This window comes from Oryx dammah, unplaced genomic scaffold (assembly GCF_014754425.2).
Source record: "Oryx dammah isolate SB20612 unplaced genomic scaffold, SCBI_Odam_1.1 HiC_scaffold_27, whole genome shotgun sequence".
NCBI lineage: Eukaryota > Metazoa > Chordata > Mammalia > Artiodactyla > Bovidae > Oryx > Oryx dammah.
The window spans coordinates 6,350,765-6,371,184 of record NW_024070211.1 but is presented as its reverse complement, the minus strand read 5'-3'; the positions used below and the strand labels follow the sequence as shown (position 1 = coordinate 6,371,184).

At 48.6% G+C, this 20,420-nt stretch overlaps 2 protein-coding genes across 4 annotated transcripts in view; both read left to right on the top strand.

The window, feature by feature from the left end:
• Positions 1 to 4,736: 4,736 nt before the first annotated feature.
• LOC120855094 (cytochrome c oxidase subunit NDUFA4-like) lies at positions 4,737 to 5,216 on the top strand. Its single transcript, XM_040229703.1, has one exon. The coding sequence runs from the start codon at positions 4,804 to 4,806 to the stop codon at positions 5,050 to 5,052; it is 249 nt and encodes an 82-aa protein (XP_040085637.1). The 5' UTR covers positions 4,737 to 4,803; the 3' UTR covers positions 5,053 to 5,216.
• A 10,447-nt stretch (positions 5,217 to 15,663) lies between these two features.
• The window catches only part of LUZP1 (leucine zipper protein 1), a 95,862-nt gene continuing 91,105 nt past the window's right edge, over positions 15,664 to 20,420 (top strand). The window contains exon 1 of one of the 3 annotated variants that reach the window (XM_040229556.1): positions 15,664 to 16,108. The gene's annotated coding sequence lies outside the window, so the exon portion shown is untranslated. Of the gene's footprint in view, positions 16,109 to 17,218; positions 17,708 to 20,420 lie in introns of those variants that run through there. The other 2 variants (XM_040229554.1, XM_040229555.1) reach the window with 2 other exon arrangements.

Here is a 20,420-nt window from a genome sequence, read left to right as displayed (position 1 = left end):
GTACCCTGGACAGCAGTTGGATCGCTCACGGGGCTCATGGTTTATCTGGGGACCAAAGTGCATGAGCAGATTAGAAAGTCAGACAGCCTGTTCACCACTGTACTGTCCCATAACCCATCCTGTGTCCGCCCCCTCAGCTTCCTCAGATGCCAAACTCAAACACAGGAAGGGCTGGCTTATGGAGGAGGGGAAGGGATAGTGCCCTGTTTACATGCCCCTGGCAAGCAGCAGAGGCAAGCACTCCTCTGGCAGTCTTCAGTTCAGTTCAGTCACTCACTCAGTCATGTCCGATTCTCTGCGACCCCATGAACCACAGCACGCCAGGCCTCCCTGTCCATCACCAACTCCCGGAGTCCACCCAAACCCATGTCCATTGAGTCGGTGATGCCATCCAACCATCTCATCCTCTGTCGTCCCCTTCTCCTCCTGCCCTCGATCTTTCCCAGCATCAGGGTCTTTTCAAATGAGTCAGCTCTTTGCATCAGGTGGCAGAAGTATTAGAGTTTCAGCCTCAACATCAGTCCTTCCAATGAACACTTAGGACTGATCTCCCTTAGAATGGACTGGTTGGATCTCCTTGCAGTCCAAGAGACTCTCAAGAGTCTTCTGCAACCATAGTTCAAAAGCATCAATTCTTCGGCGCTCAGCTTTCTTTATAGTCCAACTCTCGCATCCATACATGACTACTGGAAAACCATAGCCTTGACTAGACGGACCTTTGTTGACAAAGTAATGCCTCTGGAGTCTTAAGACAGTGCATTTATCTCGTTCCCCAGGGTCCCCTGCATTCTGCTCCCAGGGGCAAGGGCAGAGAATCCAGACCTGAAGAATATCAGATGGGCAGGGACCTTCATGGTCATCCAGGACAACCCCAATCAGACCACTAACATCAAAGCAACAGTGCACATTTTGATTGCTTTACCTTCTTCATCCCCCAACACCTTGGTGAGGCAGGAACTACTTATCCCCATTCTGCAGCTGGGGAGACTGAGACTCAGAATGGTGACGTGATTTACACAGCAATTCAATGGCAAAGCCAGGATAAAAATCTAGTCGGTGTGACCAAGAACCAGCACTACTAACCACCAGCCTACAGTGCCTCCCCGAGCCACAGTACTGCTAGGTGCTCGACTCGTTCCCATTCCTACCAAGTTATCCTTGAGCCTCTGCTGACACGTCCAGTGACAGGGTGCTCACTCCCTCTCTGTGTTTTTAACCACAGCTATACTCACTCAGCACCAACTAGGTACTTGGCCTTGCGCTAGCCGTTTAAAAAATATTTTGTATTGTTCTCTCCTTGCAACAGTCTTGTGTACTCCACATTATACCCATTTTACAGATGAGAGAACCAAGGCTTAACATGATGAAGAAGCTTGTCCCAGGTTACAGACAGCTAGTGGGAACCTACTGCATAGCACAGAGAGCTCATCCCGGTGTTCTGCGGTGACCTAGATGGATGAGGTGGGGGCGGGTGGGAGGGAGAGCCAACAGTGAGGGGATATGAGTATGTATGTGACTAATTCACCTTGTGGTACAGCAGAGGCTGGCACAACCTTGTAGAGCAACTATATCTCTTTTTAGAAAATAGCTAGTTAGGGACAGACTGGGATGCAAATTCAAGTCTGTTCACTTTTTTCTAGCTCAGACTGAAAACTTCTTTTGGTTAGGGGGGAGAAATATCTGTCCCCTTGAAGCAGCAGCCTTTGCTCCTAGTTCTCCCAGTTCTTTTCCCCAGATGCCCTCTCCAGATATTTGAAGGAAAACACATGTACCCCTTGGGTCTTTTTTAGACCAGAGTCAATATTCTGGTCCCTTCTACTGTAAGCCCATATAATGTGGTTTTTGGGATCCCTCTTTCAGCTATTATTTTGTTCATCCTCCCATGAATGAGTTATACTTTCTCCACCTCACTTTCAAAGTTCTGATCCCAAATGGGACCTCAGACATGGGCAGAATGACTTTCACCTCCTTCATTGCATATCGTTGTTGTTTAGTTGCTAAGTCCTATCTGACTCTTTCATGTCCCACTCTTTCATGACCTCATGAACTGAGTGGGTCACCATTTCCTTCTCCAGGGGATCGTCCCGACCCAGGCATCAAACCTGCGTCTCCTGTGGTAGGTGGGTTCTTTACCACTGAGCCGCCAGGGAGGCCCCATGTGGTATATGCAGTGTTTCTATGAATGCAGCCGCAAACCCAGTAACGCGTCTATGTATGAAGCACTGACCGGTGCGCTTGTGATAGAGAGGGAACAAGCCAGCAACTTCCCTGACTTCCTGGAATTTACGTTCTTCCCACTGAGCTAAGGAAGGAGGCAGAGTCACAGGTCACTTAGTGAACTTCAGACACAATCCTAGAATATCAGAGCTGGTAGGGCCCAATCTCTTCAGGCCCATTTTTATAAATGAGGATCCTGAACCCAGAGAGCGGAAGTGACAGGCCCAAGATTCCACAGTGAGATGGGATCAACGTCTGCCTTTCTCAGAATTTCAGGTGCAGGTGAGCCCTGGGTTCTTAGAGGGGAATGTAGACTGAGATGAAAATGCTTTTACCCTGGAGAATTTGTTTAACGCCCTTTCATCCTCAGAGCAGAAATCCCTCTATTCCAGGTATGACCACCAGGGGGCGGAAAGGCACCAGAGAAACGCACAGAAATCGAAGGCGAGTGGGTGCCTTCCTCATTCAGAGCAATTCTCTTTGGCAGGAGGGAATGATGAGGTGGGAAGACCGCGTGCTCTGGGACAGCGTCAGGCGGCTGTGTACATTAAGGACATACACAGGGGTGAATTCTGCCTCCTCCAAGGAGACCACATAAGGGAGTTGTTGAAAGCTTGGGCAGAGGCATCATGGAGACTTGGAAGGAAATCGGGCTTCCCTTCGCCGCTTTATCATGTCACCTCCCAGACAGTCAGCCTCAGGCACAGAGAATGGATGCAGGATGATGTCCTCGCTTCCCAGGGCTCTACACAGCGCCTGAGTTGCCGGTGCTGTCTTCCCAACTGGTCCCTTTTCCAGGTCGATGGTTAGCAATTCCTCCTGGCAAAGATGTCTCGGTCAGAGGGCAGGCAGAAGGTGAGACTGACAGAATCTGACAGATGCCCAGCTCAGGCTGGCAGCTCGTTCACCTGGCATCACACAGAACCGCAGGCGCAAAGGCCCCAGGGCTGGAAACCATGAATATTTGGGTCCATGGGGGCCAAGGATGCCTGAGAGCAAAGAGAGGGTTGGAGAGGTAGGCTGGACCTTGAGGACCACAGCAAATAACTGACTTCAAACTTTATCCTGGGAGCAACAGGGAGCTACTGAAGGTTATTTAGCAGGGGCATGACTTGCTTAGGTAAGTGTTGAAAACCATCACCTGAGCTGTGAAAGGAGGAAGGGAGCTGAGGGAGCCTTGAGACTGAAAAGGAGCCCGACCAGGAGGCTGAGAAGATGAGACTGGACATGGTGATGATGTCGGTGGCTGGCTTTCCACCCACTCAGAACTGACGACCAGCTTGAGTCACTCCACTGACACTGTGTGTCTTACCCAAGAGATGGTTCTCACAGGGGAAGGGATTGCCCCGACAGGAGGAATAAGTTGGTTCCTACAGCATATGTTTCCTAGAAGATCCTTGAGAGAAACAAACAGCTTAGGTTCATGAGAGAGAGGAGATCCTGGCCCAGGGTGGGTGGGAGGGGCCGTGTTGCCTAATGGTTAGAAATACATGCTGGTGTCAGACACATCTCTCTCATATCCCAGCCTTGCCACTTCTCAGCTGTGTGACCCTGGACAGATCACTTTGCTTCTCTGATCCTCAGTTTGAAAAGAAAGTGAAAAGTGAAAGTGAAGTCGCTCAGTTGTGTCTGACTCTTCGCGACCCCATGGAATGTAGTCTACCAGGCTCCTCCGTCCATGGGATTTTCCAGGCAAGAATACTGGAGTGGGGTGCCATTTCCTTCTCCAGGAGATCTTCCCGATCCAAGGAGTAAACCCGGGTCTCCTGCTTTGTAGGCAGACGCTTTACTGTCTGAGCCCCCAGGGAAGTCCTTCAGTTTACTCATCCATAAAATGTGATTGCCAACACGGCTTACCCTTTGAAGCTGTTGTGGTGGTTAGGCAAGATAATATGTGAAGCACCCAACACGTGGAAGCCCAAGGGGGATCCGCCTGCAATGCAGAAGACATGAGTTAGATCCCTGGGTCGGGAAGATCCCCTGGAGGAGGGCATGGTAACCCACTCCAGTATTCTTGCCTGGAGAATCCCATGGACAGAGGAGCCTGGTGGGCTACAGTCCATGGGGTCACCTGTCCGACCCCATGGGGGTGGGCTACAGTCCATGGGGTCACAAAGAGTCGGACGCAACTGGGCAACTGAGCACACAGTGGTCATTCTGGCTCTGCAGAACCTCACCGGGCAGAGGTGGCTCCAAAAACAGACCAGCTTGTGCTGCACGACAGACTGAATCAGGCCGAGGGAATCCCAGCCAGAAGCAAAAACATCGTGCTTTGGTCAGCCCCAGGGACACATCCTGGGGGAAATGTACCAATTCTGTTTCAACTTTTCAAAATTTTCTATTTATTTATTTATTTTCATCACATGGCGTATGGGATCTTAGTTCCCTGACCAGGGTTAGAACCTGAGCCCCCTGTAGTGAAAACTCAGAGTCTTACCTGTTCCCCTTTTTGAAGCATTAAAAATGATTCTCAGGCTTCCTTCGTGGTCCAGTGTTTAAGAAGCGCCTTGAGGCGGTGAGTGCTTAACCTCCGGCCTTGTGGCTTCATTTTTCTCTCGGTTTGGACTCGAGGCCTCTGTTGCAACCATGCTCCACCAGATCATCGGTCAGGCCAAGAAGCATCCTAGCTTGATCCCCCTCTTCATATTTATTGGAGGGACTGGAGCAGCACTGGACAGAGGAGTCACGTGCCTGGCGTTGTTCAATCCCAATGTCAGTTGGGACAGAAAGAATAACCCAGAACCCTGGAAAAAACTAGGTCCTAATGATCAGTACAAGTTCTACTCTGTGAATGTAGATGACAGCAAACTGAAGAGAGAAGGTCCAGACTTCTAAGTGAAATATTTCACTATAAAGCTGTTTAGAATGAAGGTCTTCCAGAAGCCATCTGCACAATTTTCCACTTAACCAGGAAATATTTCCCCTCTAAATGCATGAAATCGTGTTGGTATATTGTGTTCGGGTTTACACTGATGAATAAATAGTCTGAAACTTGAAAAAAAAAAAAAGAAGCGCCTTGAAATGCAAGGGACACCTGTTTGACCCCTGGTCCGGGAAGATCCCACATGCTGCGGAGCAACTAAGCCATGTGTCATAACTACTGAGCCAGCGCTGTGGAGCCCGAGAGCCAAAGCTACTGAGCCCACACACTGCAGCTGCCGAAGCCTGTGTGCCTGGAGCCCGTGCTCTGCTACAAGAGCCGTTGCCAGGAGAAGCCCGAGCATAGCAACAGAGAGTGGCCCCTACTCTTCGCAGTCTGAGTGCAGCAACAAAGACCTCCCATAGCCAAAAATAAATAAATAAACCTTAAAAAAAAAAAGACTCTCCTCACGCCAGGGGCCTCAGGTGCGGTTCCCTATTTTAAATGTGGCAGTTTCTTCCTTATTTTGTGAGTGTCAGCGTAACGCAGTCTTCCCACAGTCGGTCATTGTGGCAATGACTTTGTATCGATCCTTTCCCGTAGTCTTTGCAGCTCTCTCCTGGGTAGATACTATTTCTTGTTGTCTCCACTCTACAGATAAGAAACTGAGGCTTGAAAAGGTTAACAAACATACCTGAGTCTGTCTGACACCAGCCCTTTTGCTTGTCACCACAACACTTACCTGCCTTGGGGGTGGGTTATCCATATGACACCTAGGGCACCCCGACAGTCTGCCCAGATTACCTAGTGAATAGAATGCTAAGGCTTGTCTGGACTAAAAGCCACTAAGAGAAATGACCGTGTAATACAGGCCCCAGCTGCTGCTGCTGCTGCTGCTGAGTCGCGTCAGTCGTGTCCAACTCCGTGCGACCCCATAGACGGCAGCCCACCAGGCTCCCCCGTCCCTGGGATTCTCCAGGCAAGAACACTGGAGTGGGTTGCCATTTCCTTCTCCAATGCATGAAAGTGAAAAGTGAAAGTGAAGTCGCTCAGTCGTGTCTGACTCTTCGAGACCCCATGGACTGCAGCCTACCAGGCTCCTCCGTCCATGGGATTTTCCAGGCAAGAGTACGGGAGTGGGGTGCATTGCCTTCTCCGACAGGGCCCAGCAGTTTTTATAAATCTGCTTAAGGCATAGTTCACTGTATTAGTTGGGGTCCCTTAAAGAATATATTCCTCTGAGAGTTTAGTAAAGGGGAAAAAATTGTCTTTTGCAAATCACTGACCTGATTCTTCCAATCAGACTGTAGCAGTAGCTAATTCTTATATAGAATTCACCACATGTGATAGGCCTGTTATGAGATCTAAATATGCCTTGGCTCATTTATTATAAGAACATGGTTTTATTTTATATCATCCTCATTTTTTAAATAATAAAAAAAAAAAAAGAAGCACAGAGAAGTTAAATAACTGCCTAAGTAAGAGGTAGAGCTGGGCTTCAAAGCAACACAATCTGGTTCTGGGGTTTGTGTGGCTAATCAAACATTTACTGCTTCCTATATAATTTGTAACATCCTTTTTCCCTCTTTGCTTTGACTGCCAGGAAACTTGGAGCTGTGGTTTCTTTTTTGCTCTGTCACAGTTGCTATTCTTAGAAAACTTGACCTAGCATTTCTGCTATAATTAGTCAATTTTTCATTTTTCTTGCCTCCTTCTCCACTGGCCTTTGGTGCAGGCTTTCATTACTCCTTGATTCTTGCTCTTTAATTAACCATCAGATAGGCTTGTGGCTACAATGGAAACCATCTCAAAACCCTTTTGGGAATAGAAAGGATCAAGTGAATCAGTGAGATGAACAGAGACTATTTCTTGCCCAACTGAACCAGCTGGACACAGTCAGTACCAAATGGACGTCTTTTAGCAGCTTTTCTATGACCAACACCTTGCTTTGTGAAGTGGAGGTCATAACAATGAACCCAAGTTGGTCCCAGTGTTTGTTAAAGTGATGCTAACTGCTACCATAGAGAAATCCTGAAGAGATCAACGTCTGACACTAAGTAGAAGTTGGTTCAATGTGGTACCATTCAGTCAAGCGACCTGAGTGAAACCCAGGCTGACCAAGGTTCTCCCGTGTTCAACATGTGATTTCCTGAGTTCACCTGTGTTGGCATGCAGTTGGCGTGCAAGTGTGCTGAGTCAGTCGTGTCCAACTCTTTGAGACCCTATGGACTGTAGCTCACCAGGCTCCTCTGTCCACGAGATTCTCCAGGCAAGAATACTGGAATGGGTTGCCATGCCCTCCTCCCGGGGATCTTCCTGACTCAGGGATCGAACCTGTGTCTCCTGCACTGGCAGGCAGTTTCTTTACCAGTAGCGCCACCTGGGAAGCCCACGCAGTTGGCAGCCAGAGAGAAAAGACAGAGCTTTGAGACAGCATACATAGTTTTTAACTTGGATTTGGCCTGGATATGGCACACACCATCCTGCCCATAGCCCATTGTCACATACTTAGTTGCAAGAGGTGCTGGAAAATGTAGTCTGAGCTGCTTTTCTCTGAAACCGCTCTACACGTGGAAGAGGAACGTCTTTGGTGAATAGCTGGTGTTATTTCAGTTCACAAAGACTTAAAATTATTGAACCTTTGTAAAATGGCTAAGCATACCATGTGGTGTATACTATGGTTATGAGAAGGGCAATGGTCTTCCTCTGTTTACAAGGAACCATGAGCAAAATGAAGTATTTACATTCTAGACCAAACATATTTGTTCAACAGAGGAAAGGATTATGGTGGGAGAGAGAGAGTTTGTCATGGCAGGAACTACTGAAGCAGAGGCTGAATTTTCCCTGTGATGAAGACTCTAGAAGGAGTCAGATAAGATGCCCCCTACTAGTCCTGGTAACTTTGAGCTTCTCTGCTAGGCTCCAGGGGGCTTCCTGGGTGTGCAGTGGTAAAGAATGCGCCTGCCAGTGCAGGAGAGGCAAGAGATGCAGGTTTGATCCCTAGGTAGGGAAGACGGCAACCCATTCCAGTATTCTTACCTGGAGAAATCCCACGGACAGAAGAGTCTGGCGGGCTATATAGTCCGTGGGGTTGCAAAGAGTTGGACATGACTGAGCACGTACGCAACGCCCTAGGCTCCAGAGTCACCTCCGAGCACTTATTTTGTGTCAAGTTCCAAGTGGCGTTCGGGGGACCCAGAAACAAAGGAGACGGGGTTCTGACTCTCAGGTTACTCACTGTCATGAGTTGAAAAGCTGCTCCCAGGACAGTGGAGTGGCCTGAGCTCCAGAAACACAAGACTGGCATTTAACTCCTAGCTGTGTGACATTGCAGAAACCACTTGACCTCTCTGGTTCTCAGTTTCTTCGTTTATAACATAGGGACAATAGTTATCTTCATAGATTCTGAGGGCTCAGAGACAGTTACTTCAGCGCATTTGTAGCACAGCACCTGGTAGGTAGTGAGCACTTTTTTTAAATCAGTAGCAGTGTTTTTATGATGTCACTCCACTTTTTCAGCCTTCGATTTCTCATCTGTAGAATGAAATGAACCAACTTCCATCACGGGATTGGAGTCTCGCTGAGCTGTGGGGTCTGGGGTCTGCCGTTTCTTCTTGCATCGTACTCATTATGTCAGGACGAGAAGATTATGGACCACAACCGGCATCGTCCTGGGACACAGCAGGAACCTGAGCGAACCAGGACACGATTTCCTGGCTGCGCTCCCGGGAAGGACTTTTGTGCTGGGTCCCATCCCCCGGCCAGTCCGGCTCAGGAAACGCGGAGAGAAAGCCAGGAACCAGGCCTGCCGGCCCCGCGGCCCCTCCGCGCCTCCCCCACTCGGCTGCCCCCGACTGCAGGAAGCCGGCCGGCGGGAACGCCCTGCCCAGCGGGTGGGAACGGCCTCGCCGGCTTCCCAGGCCCGCGGCGGCGCGGAGCTGTCACTGCGGCAGGCGCGCCGCCTCCCCCGCCGCTCGCGCTCCCGCTGCAGCCGATCCATCAGAATCGCAGGCAAGCGCCGCAGCCCCGGTCCCGGGCGCCCGAGCCGAGTGGCCTGGGTCCCGCGGGCGCCAGCGCCCACCCGGCACGGAGCCCACGCCGCGGGGGGCCGGACTGGGGAGGGAGAGGTGGCCGAGCCTCTCTTTGCGGAGGTGAGACGCTGAGGCCCGAGGGTTTGTAGGTGAGTGGTCCAAGGTCATGGCTAGTAAACTATACGGCCGGAATTCGACCCATGGGCTGCTTGACTCTAAAGTTTGTGTCTTGAGTCTGTGGACCTTGTCCCGGTTCGTGAGGGGCTCGGGAGGGTCCAGGTTGTATGGAGGCCCGAGAACAGGAGGCCTGATTCTGGGGGTAATTGATGACCTCCTAGAGGTCTGTGAACGCCTGGATTTTGTGCAAAGCCTGTTGTAGGTTGCATTTCCCCACCCCCCTCAGTTTCAAAGTGTCTGACTCCAAAACGGTCTTAGCTTTACAAGACGCAGGGGTTGATGCTGGCTTTTTTAGGGCCTGAGTCTCCTCTATAGTCTATAGACATTTAAGAATGTCTCTGCAGGGGAGGGCTTGGGATCTCTACAGATTCCCAGGATCTTTCTCCTGGATCTTGAGAATCTTTTTATGGAGTTCCGGGGTCTGTCTCTGAATGTGAGGTCCCCATAGGGCCCTGGTGTCTTGTTTGAGGTTCTGAGAATCTCACTGTAAGGTTCCTGTGGTGTGAGTTCTAAACCTGGGCCTCATGATGCCTATGAACCCCTTGAAATTCCGTGGGTCTGTCTGTGTCCATGTAGTTCCTAGGAGAGGTTTCATGGATTTCACCAGATTCTCAAAGAGGGCTCTGACCCCTCAATCTGGGGAAAATATTGCTTTGGAACATCCTACGTTAGACCTTGCTCCCTCTCCCTAGTAAGAGTCAGGAAAAAATAGGAGAGAGGAGATAAAAGGTGGTGTTGTCTAGTAGAGGAATATGTGTTTGGGAGTGAGGCCTTCTGGGTTAAAATCCCAGCTTTACCACTTACCAGCTCTGTGACCTTGAGCAAATTTCTTAACCTCTCTGAGCCTCAAGGCCACCTCCTCTAGGAAACCTTCCCTGTGTCCAGAATTCAATTAGGTCCCCACTCCACATTCCCCAAGCTCTCATTGCACCTGGACTGATACTCTATGGGATTTAATGCAGTTGTTATGAAGTAATTGATCGTGCTTAATATTTTCTTGTCCCTCCACCCACCAGTCTTTTTTGTTTGTTTTCGTTTTTGAAACTTTTTTTTTTTGAGCACTGCTTTAAAGAAAAACAAAAACTTTTTATTTACTTATTTGGCTGCCCTGGGTCTTAGTTGCCATATGGGAGATGTCTGTTGGATCACGCAGGATCTTTCGTTGCGGCTCGTGAATTCTCTAGCTGTGGCCCATGGGCCTCTGTAGTGGTGGCATGGGCTTAGTTGTTCTGTAGCATGTGGGATTTTCATTCCCAGACCAGGGATTGAACCTGCAGCCCCTGCACTGCAAGGCAGATTCTTAACCACTGCACCACCAGGGAAGTCCCTTCATCAGTCTTAAGGTCCAAGAAGGCAAGGACCTTTGCTGTCTTACACGTTAGGCTCTCAACCATTTGTTATGAAATAAAGAAAAGAATGAAGGAACCAAGGAAACACCAGACCCTGTCCTGGAGGCAGAAAGGGATCAGAAATGAATAAGCATTGTTCCCCTCCTTGAGAAGGTCCCAGGCTAGTGGGGGGACTAATACACGTTTGTATGAGGAAGACTGTCCTAAATGTGTTAATGGGGAGTAAAACATTCATGGGGATACACACAAACAGGAATGTGCCAAGCAGAATCGTTCCCAGAAGAGCTGATGTAACAACTTCTCTTTGTGATATAACTTCAGTTCAGTTCAGTTCAGTTGCTCAGTCATGTCCGACTCTTTGCGACTCCATGAATTGCAGCACGCCAGGCCTCCCTGTCCATCCCCAACTCCTGGAGTTCACCCAAAGCCATGTCCATCGAGTCGGTGATGCCATCCAGCCATCTCATCCTCTGTTGTCCCCTTCTTCTCCTGCCCTCAATCTTTCCCAGCATCAGGGTCTTTTCCAGTGAGTCAGTTCTTTGCATCAGGTGGCCAAAGTATTGGAGTTTCAGCCTCAATGTCAGTCCTTACAATGAACACCCAGGACTGATCTCCTTTAGAATGGACTGGTTGGATCTCCTTGCAGTCCAAGGGAAGCTCAAGAGTCTTCTCCAACACCACAGTTCAAAAGCATCAATTCTTTGGCGCTCAGCTTTCTTTATAGTCCAACTCTCACATCCATACATGACCACTGGAAAAACCATAGCCTTGACTAGACAGATCTTGGTTGGCAAAGTAATGTCTCTGCTTTTTAATATGCTGTCTAGGTTGGTCATAACTTACCTTCCAAGGAGTAAGCATCTTTTAATTTCTTGGCTGCAGTCACCATCTGCACTGATTTTGGAGCCCAGGAAAATAAAGTCAGCCCATTTCCACTGCTTCCCCATCTATTTGCCATGAAGTGATGGGACCAGATGCCATGATCTTCGTTTTCTGAATGTTGAGCTTTAAGCCAATTTTTTCACTCTCCTCTTTCACTTTCATCAAGAGGCTCTTTAGTTCTTCTTCACTTTCTGCCATAAGGGTGGTGTCATCTGCATATCTGAGGTTATTGATATTTCTCCCAGCAATCTTGATGCCAGCTTGTGCTTCCTCCAGCCCAGCATTTCTCATGATGTACTCTGCATAGAAGTTAAATAAGCAGGGTGACAATATACAGCCTTGATGTACTCCTTTTCCTATTTGGAACCAGTCTGCTGTTCCATGTCCAGTTCTAACTGTTGCTTCCTGACCTGCATATAGGTTTCTAAAGAGGCAGGTCAGGTGGTCTGGTATGCCCATCTCTTTCAGAATTTTTCACAGTTTATTGTGATCCACACAGTCAAAGGCTTTGGCATAGTCAATAAAGCAGAAATAGATGTTTTTCTGGAACTCTCTTGCTTTTTCGATGATCCATTGGATGTTGGCAAAAGCATTTAACTTACATAAAATATCCCGGTGTGCCCTAACTCCCGAGAGATGGGCAAACTGCTCCTGGAAGAGTTCAGTGACTTGCCTGAAGCCACCCAGGCAATCATAATGGCCTGAGTGTACAGCTCACTCGCTTTGGAATTCAGTCTTCATACTTTAGGAATTGGGTTTTAATGTTGTGAAGGTCTTCCTTTAGATTCCTCTAGATGTGAGACTTTGGGCAAGTTACTTTACTTCCTTAAGCCTTGTTTTTCTAATCTGCAAGGTGGGAATAATGACTTTCATAACCTGTATGGTGCTTGGTTTATAGTAAAGGATCTATAGGTGTTTATTGAGTGAATGTGTTCACTCACCAAATGCATGTGTTGATGCGTGGTCTGAAATGTGAGGAGACTTAAAAGCATGCCATTTGAGGGATTGTAAGAGAAACTGAGGGTGATTTTATCCCTTCTCACTCTCACTCTCTATGATCCTGTGAGACTTAAGCACTGGCCTCAACCACATTGTTCGAATGTATTGTTTGCAAACCAACAAAAGTGAACCAACTTGGGCTTGGTTAGCTTTCTATTTACATGCATCTTTACTGCTTCTTTTCTGATGACCAAGTGATACATCCTCCTTGTAAAGAATTTAAATTACAGAAAGATATAATGAGAGAAATTAGAATGCAGACAGGTTTAGGCACTGTGGGTATAAGAGGCTGACAGATTGTTTATTCCTTGGGAGGTGGGAATGGGGCACAGGACAGGGAGCAAAAAAAAAAAAAAAAAAATTCTTCCTGCGTAAAGGTCTCTCCTACTGGCCTTGCCATGGTTCCTGGGAATTCTGTCCAGAGTCCTGCTTCTGACTATAGCATTGAAAAGTTCAACTGCAGCTAAGGGCTGGGGAGAAGGAGAAGGTGAGAGTTGTCTGGGCGGGGCTTTCCTTGGAATGCCATGAAGAATGAGATGGAACCTGTAGAATTTTTTATGGCTTAGAAGAGTTGGCCCAGATGCCCATTGCTGGATACACCTTGTAACTATGTCTTCATCCTTTTTCCTCTCTCTTAGCATTCAGTAGAGTCTTTTTTGAAGCAAGGAGAAAAGGTGAAGATTTCTTATTTAGTTTTTTATATTCTCCATTAAAAAATTTCTTTTTTTCTTCTTTGGCTGTGTCAGGTCTCAGCTGTGGTAGCCCGGATCGTCTTTGCCACACAGACTCTCTAGCTGTGGCACACAGGTCTCAGTAATTGTGATGCGTGGGCTTAGTTGCTACTTAGCACGCAAGATCTTAGTTCTGACCAGGGTTCGAACCTGCATCACCTGCATCGGAGGGCAGATTACTAACCATTGGACCACCAAAGAAGTCCCCAATATTCTCCATTTTTAGTGCAGGTACTAAGTATATAATTATAATTATGAGATCCTGCTACACCTGTAATTCTGCAACTTTTGTTTGTTTAACAATACTTGGTAGACACCTTTTATTGGTTATTCATGAAAATCTCTTCCATTCCTTTTACCAAATGAGCTTCTCATGGTCAGGACTGTTACTTCCAGTCCACATGCCAGCACATGAGAGGCCTTACCGGGAGGTCCTGCTGGAATAGTAACAGCAGCCCCCATATCCTGACATGAACTAGATGCCAGGCTCTGAACTCAGCTCTTTCACACGTTACCATTTGATCCTCACAGCCCCTGTGCCACTGTATGAAATAGGTACTGTTATTATTCACATTTTTCAGATGGGAAACTGAGATGCAGACACTTGAAAGCCCAAGGTCACACAACTGGTAAGCGGTAGAATTGAGATTTGAATCCTGATCTGTCCTGTGCCAAGGCTCAAATGAATGAATAAGTGGCTGATGGGGTCATGGGTCCCAGAGAGAAAGTTCTATCTTCAGAACCTCCCCTGTATGTCCTGGGTTCTCACTTCCAAGTGTCTGCAATGCTTGGAATCAGCACATAGGAGGGACTCAGTCAAGGCCCTTTCTTTGCCGGCAGCAATCCTGTGGCTGTGCCTTCCTTTCATGGGAAGTGGCATTTTTGAATCTCTTATTCTAAAAATAAGCTGCAATTTGTTAGGAGCCCTTGAGGACCAGCCCAGGCAATTCAGAACAGCCATTTGCCTGTCAGCCTCACAGGAAATTAATCAGAACCCCAAAGCCTTTTCCCTCTTCCCACAGGCCAGCACTCTGGAAACGCCCAGTGCCTTGCTACAGTTCTGCTAGAAGACTGTCAGGGGTGTCAAGGGCAGTTTAACACAGATCCATCTCTCTGTAAGGAAAATGAGATGAGAGAGGCCTGAGGGAGGACCAGGTCAGCTCTGCTGCCAAAGATGAGAACTCGGAGTCTACAACCTGGATGGGTGCTGAGTGACAGAGATACCCCTGGGTATCAGCTGTGACTCTGCAGAATCCATGTGGGGTCTAGAAACTGGAGTTCCTATCCCAGTGGGCATGCTGGGCAAGGCCCCTCTCAGAGAGTCTATTTCTTTCTCAGTTCCTTAAAGTCTCCCACTATGAAATGATTGGGTGCATCATTACTAGGGATGCTATCTGGTGTTAGGAACTAGAAACAGTGTTGCTGATAATAATAATAAATACGAATGGCAGCTACATCATTTGTGGAGCACCGTGGTTGGCGCTTCCCACACAGTGTCTTCTATGATTTTAAAACAAACGCCACAGTGACTGTCTTAATGTGCCCATTTGACAGATGAGGAGAATGAGTTTCAAAGAGAGGTAGTACGGACCAGAACATGGATATATCATCCCAAGGTTTTCTGACATCAGAACCTGAGCTCCACAAACTTATGTGTGGGTTCTGACCTCAAGGAAGTGAGGAAGTGCTAAGAAACAAAGGGGAGGTCAGTTTGACACAAGTTAAAATGTGTTTGTGCCCACATGAGAGTTAACACAATGCCGTGGGTATTCAGGGAAGGGAGAGTCAGCCCCTGGCTGGGGGAAACTAGGAGGAGTTGTAGACTGAGATGAGACAGTAAGGGCAGAGCATGAGCAATGGGCAGATGTGGGAAAGCAGTGGGTGTGCTAGGGGAAGTTTGGATAAACTCTGTGTGTGTGTGTGTGTGTGTGTGTGTGTGTAAAGGTAGGAAGAGATCAGACCAGGCCAGGCATTTGGCCTTTATTCCATAGGCAATAAGGAGCTTACACAAGCAGTGTCTCAAGAGACCAGCTATGCTGCTGCAGTCAGAGAGGAAGCAGGCCTCTGTGCATCTGTGTCCTGGCTTGTGAATGCAACTCTGTGCCAGTACGTGGGAGGGCACCAGCCAGGGGAGCCTCTAGAGCTGTGTCCTGTACCATGCTGGGTCTGGGTCTTGAACTCCCTTCAAAGGCCCCCCTCCCTACTTCTCTGGGCCCCCAAGGTGCTTTGCACATAGTATAGTTCCACAGGAAAATGTCACAGTGTTATTGGAGGGCCCTTTGAGACCATCTGGTCATGGCCCCCTCCCATTTTAAAGACAACAGGAGGGAATGTAGACAGTAAAGGACTTCCCTAGGATCACACAAGGAATTAATAGCGGAGGTGGGGACTGGAACCCACCATGCCTTCTGAGTTCAAGCTGAGTTCCTTTTCTACATTTTGCTGAGTAATAGAAATAGTATTTGTTGAGAGATTACTCCATACCAGGCTCTGGGCTAAATACCTTTACATGGATTATCTCATTTAATCCCACAATCCCCTGAGAATGCCCCTCTTGAAAACAAGTCTTGTCTTCCATTTCGATTTGCCACCGCGCCTAGCACAGGCGCTGGGCACCCTAGCTAGACCGGCAGTAAAAACTTGGAATAGTTCAAGTCCTAGAGAGGGGGGAAAAGGCAAGACGAGGGGGGCGGGACCGTCGATCAACCCCGCCCCTCAACGAAGCCACGCCTTCCAGGACTCTGACGTCACCACATAGTCCCGCCCCTCATTGTCAGTCCCGGGAGCCGGAGGAGGCGCCGGCCGCCGGGAGCTGAGCGCCGGAGCCCGTGGCGGGCGGGAGCGCGGGCCGGAGCCGCTGAGGTGAGGAGTCCGCGGGGAAGTGGCGGGAGGGCGGCGCGGCCGGGCTGGCGGGCGGAGAGAGGAGGGCGCTCAGAGGGGGCGGCCTGCCACGCCAAAGGGGGTCGGGGCACCCAGGGGTGACCGGGCAGAACCGGCGGGCGCACCCCGGCGAGGGCGGGCGGGAGTGAGGTGTGTGAAGTTGAAGGGGGTAGAGTTTGAGCGGCATTTCGGAGAAAGAGCTCCGAAGGGGGCATCTCTGGAGCCAGACCTTGAGAATTCTTTTGGAGTTGAGAGATTTTTTTTTTCCCTTTGGGGGGGGGGGGGGGGGGGGGGGAGGGAAGGTTCTGAGAGACTTCTTGGTGGGAGAGCGAGAATCTGAGGTTAAAAAAAATGTTTGGGGCCAAGAGCTGAGGGGAACGTGTTTGAGGGGGCAGAGGAGGAGTTTGGGGGTCGAGTTTGGGAGTTGTGTGTGGGGGGGTGGTGTGGTGGGGAGACGCGCGGGGCGCAGGGGCCCGGTGGGGGGCGGGGAGCGGCTCGGCCGGGAGGGGTGGCGGGGGGAGCCGGGACCGCCGGGGAGGGGGGCTGCGCGGGGCCCGCGGGCACCCGGGGAGGAAGGAAGTGATCTTACAGGAAGAGCCCGGGAGCTCCCGAGGAGGAGGAGGAGAGGAGGAGGAGGAGAGATTTGGGAGCGCGCGGGCCGGCTGGCGGGCCGGGCTGCTGGGCCCGGCGGCGGGGGCGGGGGCGCGGGCCGGGCGGGGGGAGGGCTCCGCCGCAGCCGTCGGTCGGCCGGCAGCTCCGGCCCCGCGCGCCCCGGCCCGATGCTGCTCTCGCGGCCAGACCGCTGGGCCGGGAAGGAATTCGAGGCATTCGCTTTGTTTAAGTTGCCAGTAGACAGTCCTCAGGACTAATTAATGGTGGAATCTGCTGGGGGACGCGGGCGAGCCGGGCCGGGGCCGCCCCTCGCCCGCCCGCCCGCCGGCCGGCCGCCGCGGTGAACTTTCCGCAGCGCGCGCGGCCCGCCTCTCCGCGCACTGCCCCCCCCCCGCAGCCCCGCGCGGGGCGGGGAAGGAGCCATGGCTTCCCGGAGCGCAGGAATGAAGTGCGGTTTCTGGGGCCGGTGGCCTCGGGCGGCGAAGGCTGCTGAAGGAAGCTCGGCGTCCCCGGGACGGCCGGGCTGGGGGTGTTCTGAGCCGGGAGTAGAGAGCTCCCTGGGGTGCCTGCGGTTTCTGTTAATAACCTTGGAGGAGGCTCTGCAAGCGAGAAAGACCATCTTGCTTTGGAGCATCCGTTTCTTCATCGCGTCAGCCCCTTTCCTTACGCTGCAGAGCTTGTTGTGGCTTGTTTCGGAAATGCCGAGACCAGTGCTCACACTTGAAGGGTGGGAGAGGGGAAGAGAATAGGCAGCGCCCCCCCACCCTCTTCCAAAAAAAAAAAAAAGGGGGGGGGGGAATTCCTTGCAGTGTGATCTCCAGAAAGCCAGAGAGACTGCAGATTCCCCATCGCACCTCCACTGACTTGAATGACCTTGAATGAAAGGAATTGTGCCTCTAGTGCTTTATCTGTCGAAGAAGGAGAAAATACTCTCTGGACCTCCCTGCCTTTTAGGCAGTATTTCGAGAGGTGGGGCTTGTTCAGGGCATTTTACAGACTGCTGCACTTCTGGCCTAAGGAGTTGGACTGGTGTCAGAGCCGGGGGAATTCAGATCGCCTGTTAAGATTTTACTACCTAAGATTAGGGAGGGAGGTGTTTGGTTTTTAGGGGGATGTTTCCCTTCGGAGGATCTGTGCAGTATGTTCCAGATGGTTTTCTGTTAGTTTGTGTGCAGCCTTGGTGGCATTCATGTGGTTAAAATGAGTAACCCCCATTGAAAAAATTCTTTTCTTGTTAGAAATAATTATTTTGCTCAGAATTCCCCTTGGGGCAGATGAAGGTTTTGCTCAATTTACTCAGAAGAATTTTCCAGGTTTCTAAAATTAAATCACTTCTAAACATAGTAACTGAAGTTTGAAGAACTGGAAATGGTGGGATGGGAAGGAAGTTGATGTGGAGTATGAACAAGGCAGAAAATAGGAATTGTAAATTAACTTTGATTAATAGATATTTTCTTACTCTTAAATAATTGAAGACCAAGAAAGGGAACTAATCATGTCATGCCCAGTAATTGTACTGGGTGGTATTGGTCTCCTGTAGTCTTCACAACAATGCTGTGAGATGGTAGTTGGCATCCCTGTTTCACAGATGAGCAAACTGAAGCTGACTTTGCTAAGTGTATGCATATAACTAGTAAGAAGTGGAGCTGGAATTCAAACCGAAGTTTGTTTCTAAGGTCCCCTGTGCATATTGAGTTGGGAGCCAGGAGGCCTAGTTTCTAGGCCTTTGAGTCAGCTACTGGGTCACCATGGATCCTAGAATGAGTCAATTAAGTCTATTCCCCGATAATACTGTCTTCTGGCAATGTTGTCAGTAAGTTTTGAGATATTTCTTTTTTTTTTTTTGATAGATAAACATAAGGCTGTCGTGGTGATATATGCAGTAGGTGCTTAATTCTTTTCTTGTGATGGAAGCGTTTATATTAAAATAAATAGCATAGATTTCATTGATGTGATGGAAGATGATGGATAGCTAATGGTCCTTCTGCTGTAGAGGCCATCATTAAGGTGACATTCATAATAAAAAATGGAGCCATTTTTCATGGAACATGGCTTTTGAGGACAGTATTAGTTTATGAGTAGAGCATACACACTACATACAGGTAGGACCCAGATAGTCAAGCTGAAAGATGTGATAGAAACTTTGATGCACATAGTAGATGCTCAGTAAATATTTGCTGGATGAATGAATGCATGCATTCTCTTGTAAAAAAAAAAAATCAGCTTTATTGAGGTATAATTTACATACAATAAGATTCACCAGTTTGAAATGTACAGTTTAATGAGCTTTGATAAACACATACAGTTGCATAATCACCACAACCACCTTTGTTTAAACAGTGTGTTATCTCTTAGCTATTGGTTAGCAAAGTGATCAGTTGGGAATGCTGTGAAGTTTCTATGTTTAGAATCAATACTGGTGAGATCAGAGATCAGGGTGCCAACTTTGTAGGAAACAGTAGGAACTATAAGTGTTTAATGGTGAGGTGCATGAGAAGAGTGAGAGAGATGGGGACACTTGTCAGATCAGCAGAAAGATAAATTCATGAGGAACCAGGTTTTCATTACTTTTTAGGACAGGGATACACTGTGGGGCAAATAAAAATTACCTGAAAATTTGTTAATGACTTGAACTTTTATTTTTGTATATTTTTGGAAATGGTAGCTCTTGAAATATGAAACTTAGCATCTTTGGCTATACTTAAGGAGTACTTTACACATTATGGTTGTTCAAGTAATTCTGAAGGGTGGGGATGCCATAAAATGATTAAAGGCCTTGCCTTTCCACCTGCGATAGAATATCCTTAGTGTTAATCTCTAACTTGCTTTAGCTAATATTCCACAAAGGGAATGCATTAGGTAGGAATTGCATCTTGCTGGGGAAACATAGATCGTCTTTTCCTTCTCTTAATTTCTCAAGTCACTGCACCTGTCCCAGTCTGCTTTAGGACAAGTCCCTGTCTTAGAAAATGCTTGAAACCACTTTATCTGAACTGCTAGAAGACACACGTTTGTCTTTGACCCCTCGTATTATTTTTTTTCCCCACTGCACGGCAGGGGAATGCAGGGTGTTAGTGCCCCAGTGCCCCAGCCGGGGATTGAACCTGTGCCCCCTGCAGTGGAAGAGCAGAGGCTTAACCACTGCACCGCCAGGGAAGTTTCTTTCTTGTTTTTCCTTATCCATGCTGTTTCTGTATGTTGACTTTTATATAATTCTCTTCTCCCACCTTTGAATCTTGATAGTGGAAACTGATTTGACCCTCCATATACCATTACTGCTGCTGCTTAGTCACTCAGCCATATACCATTAGGAAATGATAAATTAAAATACCAGTATTCCAACTCAACATTTTAGGTGGTGATAGAAAATAATAACTATGAGGTAGTCATTATCCTCTTTGTCCATGAGGGAGCTGAGCTCAGAGCAGTTACTGCCAGAGCTGGTGAGGGGCAGACTTGATTTCAGCTCAGATATGATTGATGCTCAAGTTTAGAATCTTTCTGTTTCATTACACTGTTGTTTTGGAGTTGGGACAGCAAGAGAATAGCTTGAAAATACCATATAAAAATATAAGTTAAAAGATAACAAGCATTGCTAAACTTTTTAGGCATTGCTATTTTCATCTATTCCTTTTTTAATTTCTAGAGGTACCTCCTTACATTCTAAGGAATTTATAGCTTA

Bases quoted from the DNA above. Each gene is read 5' to 3' on its own strand.
- LOC120855094 (XM_040229703.1), top strand. From the start codon at position 4,804: ATGCTCCACCAGATCATCGGTCAGGCCAAGAAGCATCCTAGCTTGATC.